At 37.7% G+C, this 7389-nt stretch overlaps 2 protein-coding genes across 2 annotated transcripts; both read right to left on the minus strand.

Annotated features, from left to right (window-relative positions):
* Positions 1–4: 4 nt before the first annotated feature.
* On the minus strand, positions 5–2704 carry LOC106084400 (zinc finger protein Xfin). The gene is made up of 6 exons (XM_013248062.2): positions 2334–2704; positions 2144–2250; positions 1577–2071; positions 1322–1507; positions 945–1250; positions 5–880 (listed from the first exon to the last, which is right to left on the minus strand). Exons 1-6 carry the CDS (start codon positions 2613–2615, stop codon positions 121–123), a joined length of 2136 nt encoding a protein of 711 aa, XP_013103516.2. The 5' UTR covers positions 2616–2704; the 3' UTR covers positions 5–120.
* A 3008-nt stretch (positions 2705–5712) lies between these two features.
* LOC106084382 (large ribosomal subunit protein eL21) lies at positions 5713–6650 on the minus strand. Its single transcript, XM_013248019.2, has 2 exons — positions 6545–6650; positions 5713–6400 (listed from the first exon to the last, which is right to left on the minus strand). Exon 2 carries the CDS (start codon positions 6380–6382, stop codon positions 5903–5905), a length of 480 nt encoding a protein of 159 aa, XP_013103473.1. The 5' UTR covers positions 6383–6400; positions 6545–6650; the 3' UTR covers positions 5713–5902.
* Between the last annotated feature and the right edge of the window lie 739 nt (positions 6651–7389).

Consider the following 7389-nt stretch of genomic DNA (forward strand, 5'->3'; position numbering starts at 1 on the left):
GATATTTAATGAATTGCATTGAAAATGTTTTTTTTTTTTTATTCTGTTCATAATAAAATAAATAATATATTATTTATATTGTAAAGCAATGAATTTTAAAAATATATGTATATGTATATATTACGTATTTAAATGATGTTTTGATTTTTGATGGCTTGCCAAATGGCCAGATGTTCTAAACGCAGCCGTACACGATGAATCCAAGCTGCACTTAAAGCGTTTCTCTTCGGTGTGTATGCGCAGGTGTACTCGTAACGATTTTTGATTGGCATATAACTTGCCACACACTTGACATGTTGGCTTTGCCTGCTCCTCTTGATTCGCATGTGTCAAAATGTGATGTTTTAATGTAGACATTTTTTTAAAAGCTTTAAAGCAAGTTTCGCATTGGAAAGGCTTATCTGTTGAATGACTTTCAATCATATGTTTTCTAAGCCATGCTTGATAACGAAATTTTTGTCCACACTTTATGCAGACGAAATCCTCTAGTGCTTTGGGTTGCCTTGGCCTTTTCGGTTTCTTTTGCATGGTCATGTTTTTTATGACAATTTCCAAATTATTGTTGTTTTGTACCACTGCCTGTAAGACAACCTGCTGTTGGGGGAGTTCTGTGGCTTCTTTTTTATTAGCAACGTTAACACTAGTCTTAATTAATTGCTTCAGATGTGTCATCATATGACTGCGGCAATACGATATGGTTTTGAAATGTTGATCACAATAACGACATTTATAGTTTTTTATGGTGTTGTTGTGCACTAACTCATGCCGTTTTAGGTCGTATTTTGTTTGGAACTTCTTATTGCACTGACTGCACTTAAATTTACGATTATTCAGATGAATTCTGGCATGAACACGCAATGTACACATGGAAGTATAGAATCTAAACAAAGGACGAAAATAAATAATAGGAAGGAAAACATTTTTATAAAACTCTTTTTTTTTACCTTTTGCACACCATACATTGATGTTTCAGCAGGTTATTATGACGTTTTTCATGCTGCTTAAGAGCTTGCATTGAAATTTGTTCCAGGCCACATAGCGCACATTTTAAATCGGTATTTGTTTTCTGCTTCTCTTCCACATAATCCCTTTCTTTGCCCTCTAACATGCATATAGGAGATGGTAGTAGTGATTTTAAAATGTCCAATTCAGGATCAGCATGATTATGATTGAAATACATCTTCAGTGAGGAGAATACTTTGGGACATTGTTTACAATTAAAACTTATGTAGCTCTCAGGTGTATGGGAACTAAAAAGAAAATAAAATATTGCTTTACAAACAACTGTATATATAGGTAATATACTAAAAAGAGAATCTACCTTATATGTGTATCAAATCCAGTTATTGTGGAAAAACTTTTCATGCACTTTGGACATCGGTAAAACTGTTTCTTCTCACTGAGTATATGTGTTGAGCAATGTCGCTTTAGCTCATTTTGGGTGGGAAAAGATTTTTTGCACACTACACAGACATAGGGGCGAACTTTTGTGTGTGTTCGATGATGTCTAATAAGAAATGAAGAAAGAAATTTTGTTATGATTACCTCTTGTACAAATGGTTGATTTGTTACCAACCTTATATAGCTCCATCTTTTTCGAAATTCCTTGCTGCAGTATTCACAAATGTAATAGTAACCGTCTGATCTTTTGATTCTTTGCACTTTATGTTCCATTATAATATCTTGAGGATTAAGACGATCTTTTATGATAATTTCTTCTACCACAGCATCTTCTATTGAGGTAATTACTGTTTTATTCTCGGAACTTTCAACAGCTTGGCTTATTTCACAACCTTCGATGTGCTCTGTTACTGCTATGGCTTTTTGAAATTGCTTAAGCTCCTGCAGAACATTTTCAGCTAGAAATTGAGGATCGTTCTCCATGTATCCAACATCTCCATTAGTCGCTTGTGATAACTCTGCCTTTATATCATTGTGAGCAGAAAGTAGATGCCGCGATAGAGAAGAGGGTTTATGATATATACGAGCACAGTGTGGGCATTTGAAAACTTCAAATGTTACACCATGTATGCGTTTCAGATGTGTTCGTAAATTTGTTTGATTATTAAATCTGTAATATAAGGAAAACAACATGGCTTTTAACCCAGCTTATATTTAGGGAGTTTTGGATTTAAGAGCTTACTTTAATTCGCACTGATCACATGCCAGACTTTTGGGCTGTTCATGCAATTCCTTGACATGACGTAAACAGGAAGACCTTTGAGTGAAACCTTTCTTACATATAGGGCACTGGTAATGCAAAAAAAGAAAAAAAAAATTGCATTATAGAGCTAGCAGAACGCTAAGAATTATCCCCAATATTAAGTATTCACCTGATGAGGTTTTTCATGCTCCTCAAATTTTTTCCTGCGATTTTTTGCCTTTGCTTTCCCTTGAGGCAGTATATCTAGGAATCCAGGCGTCATAGTCTCTTCACTGACCTCTTTGTGATATTGCTCTGCACTTTCTTTTGGGTAATATTCAAGAAATTCATGTCGGTGGTACTCTTCATAATGCTGTCTCAAATCCATATCGGCACCAATTTGAAATTTACAAAAATAACAAAAACAAGGTGGCAATAAAATATTGCTCAGTATCTCCACAGAATGTTCCATATTTAAAATCGGTTTTATAAAAATTCACGTACTTATAACAAAAAAATTGAATTTTAGATTTATTGACATTTTCATTTTTCCCATACATATATATGTCCATATGTTTACGTGTTTCGACATTCACGTTGCATTGATAACACACATTAAAATGCGATAATTATTGTAACGTTACGTTTAGGGAATTTGCTATTTAAATCAATTATTAATAGATATTAATTATTACATATTCATAAAAACGCTATTCATAAAATTGTAATATAATTATAAAAGTGCAAATTACATCATATACATTATTTTTTGATTCCTGCAGTAAGTATTAAAACGAAATATTTTCAGTGTCAATATTGGTGTTTACCCGCATACTTGAATCTGTGTGAAGCAATCCTTGACATTCTCTCCTTGGGGAGTGAAGTCGTTCCCGTGAATAGAGAGGGAAATGATGTTTTACCAGGGATTTTTTCTACATATGTTTGAATGTGGGCACGTAATGGCAATTGGTTAATTAAAGGCGCCATTAAACGGAACGCCCCATTATCCGCAACCTGTAGATGGGTCCGGTAGTTGTCAGCGGGTTTTCTTATAGTGATCACGAAAACACATAAATCGAAGCACGAATTTCCAACTGTTATCCCGTGCCGGGAGATTTTGTGCATGACGCATAACGCCACCTTGGAGGTTCCGTCTATACTGGATTCGAATACTGGAGAGAACTACAAAAATCCCCATGAACATTCCATTAAGGAACAAGTGATGCATCTCTCATATAAATGAGAGCAGTCCAAGATTACATTTTAAGCTCAATGATAAGGGTCCGCTTTTTTTATGCCATGCCCCAACTGCATGCCGCCAGGCGTACAGCGTCATAGGCGGACATGCACCAAGGTGGGCTCCTGGCGAGAGGGATTTCCCAGCTGCCATGGGATTTATTTCCCGGCTGCCATGGGATGTAACTTTATTTTTTTTTTTATAAGCGGTATTTATGGAGAGAGCACTTGAAGCTATGTTACTTAGGAGCCGGCAATGATGCTTCCGGCTATTCAACTGACAATTTATTAAGCATCCCGAGAGTGATCGTGCAAGGGGCAAGTCATTCGTTGTATCGTTGTGTCCGAGCTGTTCTGCCATGCTTTTTGGGGACATGTCTAAAACGTTCCTTCAGCCAGACCTAAAATTTCGAATTAGGAATTATTTGTGTGATCGTCACTAGAGTGTTGTTGTCAGTTCGAATGAAGAAGATCCAGCCCAGGAGTCTTTTGCAGGCGATCACGGTGGGAAACGGAAACGGCAACCAAAAGTTCGATGGAAAGATCAAGTAGTAAAAGACATCCTGAAACTTAGTGTCAGAGATTTTAGAAACTGAGCAGAAGATCAAGGCGCTTGGAACGTTTTTCCTAGTTAGGCTATTGGGACAAATGTTTTGTTATTGCCAATTAAAGTAAAGTATAAAGGTCGAAGCACATTGTTTAACCTCTATCTATCAATTGGGCTTCGGCACAAACAGCCGCTTGAACTCGTACAGAGCTAGGATTGATGCGAACGTCCAGGATGTGTTTCCTAATTGTGACCTGGGACCACATGACAAACTTCACCTGTTTAACTGCTCAACTAAACCCACTCGACTCAGACGCACACCACCTAAGTCCCAGAGTTTCTGGATATGGACACTTAACAGAACCCAGCCGACGAATGGATGAAATATGTAACTCTACTACAACAACAGTCCGGGTCGGGATAGAAGTGAACTACATTGAGGTCCGATCTGTGTGGTGTTCTTTGCTGTCGCGAAAAGCTTAGCTGTGAGCTACCGGGTGCGTTCACAGGTTGCGGATATCAAATTGTTCCACACGGACTAGATGCAACGGCAATCAGCGGTGTCGAGCGGAGAGTCTCAGTGAGAGACCTGGCGGCACCGGCTCTTGCACAAATACTGGTTGCCAATAATGCTCGATATGGAGGCCACCGTAGCGCAGGGGTTAGCATGTCCGACTATCAGAAAATTTCTCAGTGATGGTTGCCCCCTCCTAATGCTGGCGACATTTGTGAGGTACTTTGCCATGGAAAAACTTCTCCCCAAAGAGGTTCGCTTGGCACGCCGTTCGGACTCGGCTATAAAAAGGAGGTTCCTTGTCATTGGGCTTAAAATTGAATCGGACAGCACTCATTGATTGTAAGAAGTTTGGCCCGGTTCCTTAATGGAATGTTTATGGCAAAATTTGGATTTGCATAATGCTCGATATGACGAGTTATTGACGCTTTTAAATAGCCAATGGCCACCCTGCTCATCTACAGGAGCATGAAGAGGATCGCCACCTCTACATGAAAAAGTGGCTACAACAACAACAACAACAGATTTTTTTTATTAAATTTAAGTAAATTTGAGTAAATATTTATATCTGCCATACATAATTGGGTTTTCCTATATGAAGTGTTATTTTGAACCACCCAGTATGGTTCTGTAAGCGTGGTCGTAGTGGCCATTTGGTTGACGTTCTTTTTTCATTAACGGCTTACTTTTCTCTTTATAATGAAATAAACATCCAATTATTTATCTCAAAAAAATTTAGATTCCAAAATAATAACTCTTAATAGAAAATCATTATAGCCTCCAGAAAATATATATAAAAAAAAAATAATAAAACAGGCTGCTCCTTGTTTGAAAACTTGTGTGATTAGCTCTGGGAGGTTCTCTATTGGAAGTATTTATCAAATTTTAACAAAGATCGTGCTGCTAAGTCTCAATATAGGCTTTTAAATGCTGAGTGTGATTGTTTTATGGGGTAACAGCTCCCCAAAGTGCTTAACCGTCAACAAAAACCCAAAGGAATAGTACCTTATTTGGAAATTGGCAAGACATGGACTAACATCTATAGTTTCATAGTTGTTGGCTTATTTCCACTTTCTTGCTTTTGAATAAAAATTTTGGCAATCACTTTTATAGGTGGATGCTGGATAGTAACTGCCGATTGTTTACTTCAGAATGCTAAAATTTTGCCTTTTTGCGAAATTATGATCATCAACCAAGAATCTGAACTGCAAAAGTTAGAAAACAGCATCAAACAAAGCCCCAAAATATAAATAAATAAATAATCCATAGATGTCCTTTGTCAGTGAAGAATTACCTTCCATTTCCACTATTAGGTTTCTTGTTTTATTTCTTTCCTTTTAAAATAAATGTACAGGATAATTTTCATAGAAAAGCATCTCCGATCTACTACAACAGCATGTAAAAAATTACTTCAAACAAAACGCCTTCTTCCAACATCACCTTAAGATATGTTAAACATAACTTAGGCAATGAATTCATAAGGAATGGGAGCCAATACAATGGGTTCCTCGATTTGTTTGACGAAATGAGCCTTTTTGGGTTGGGCAGGTTGACGTTTCAAGTTGACCCAGGTACCCTTAGCCTTGGCATCCTTCAACAAACGTTCGTTCTCCTTAACACGACGCAAGAAATCTTCACGGCACTTGGAGTGGTGGGCATGTTCAATGCGGACATTGATGCGCTTGGGTAGGATCTTACCGCGTACACGCTTGTTTACAATAACACCGACAGCATGAGGGGTGACATTGAAGACACGGCCAGTTTTACCGTGATAGGCCTTGTAGGGCATGCCCTTTTGGACAGCACCATTGCCCTTGATGTCTACAATATCGCCGTTCTTGAAGACACGCATGTAGGTGGACAAGGGGATGACACCATGCTTGCGGAAGGGGCGAGAGAACATGTCTCTGGTGCCGCGACGATAACCCTTAGAATTAGTCATGTTGTTGTGTGTAGTTCCCTGCAGAGAAACAATGAGGAAAATCCATGAAATTTCATATTCATCACATAGAGCACAATAGCACGGTGCATAAGCAACACATATTCATTTGATTTTGGTGACGCTTTGAATGCATTAGCGATATTTTTATGAAAAATCACTAACCTTTTAGAAAATACCGTCCACGCGGTCTTATATTCAGAGAAAAAGAACTCGAAAAAAGAAAGATGGCGACGGCAGAGTATTGCCAGCAGGGAATTTTACACTCGCCAGTTTTGACAGCTCAGCAAATGAAGAAAATTATTCAAGACGTAGTTAATAACGCAACGAAGTTTGAATGAGAGGTAAATAAGATACAATATATATGTGTATAAAATTTGTTAATAAATATATATAAATATCCAAGGCGGATTTAAGTAAGTAAGTCTCAACCGAACAGCTGGTAACAGCCGGCCATGTTTGACGGCTTTAAGATGTCAGATTTTTGTTTGCATTCTCTTGTGGTTATCTTCTTTTTCGCATATTCTCTGCTCATGTACGCACACGTATACACACAAATTTCTTTGTGTGTGTTGGCAGAATGTCGATCAGCTTGATGGCAAGATAGAAGATTGCGCCTTATGATTTGTAGTTGTTCTACAAATGAGACTACCTTTAATTGTTTTGTCATGTGATATAAAATTTCTCTAATTTACGGACTGCAAAACAAATTTTAAATAGTAAGCATATTTAAATTATATCTGTTGCGCCCTGAACGCGTTCAAAGTTGAGAGTTGGTTAACTTATTCTGTCAGGTGCATGCGTGCATTTACTGTGTAACCCACACAATACAAACCAACCTATTATATTTTTTCTGATATGCACGCGTAAGTACGCATAAGAGCTGCGAGAGGTATGTAACTCCACCTTTAAGCTTAAAGATACAACTGTTGGTCTCACTGATTTAGAGACATCTCTTCTTCGTTCGGTAGATATATAATTTTCCTTTTTGGGTTCTTCGACACAGCATT

This window comes from Stomoxys calcitrans, chromosome 3 (genome assembly GCF_963082655.1).
Source record: "Stomoxys calcitrans chromosome 3, idStoCalc2.1, whole genome shotgun sequence".
Classification (NCBI taxonomy): Eukaryota; Metazoa; Arthropoda; class Insecta; order Diptera; family Muscidae; genus Stomoxys; species Stomoxys calcitrans.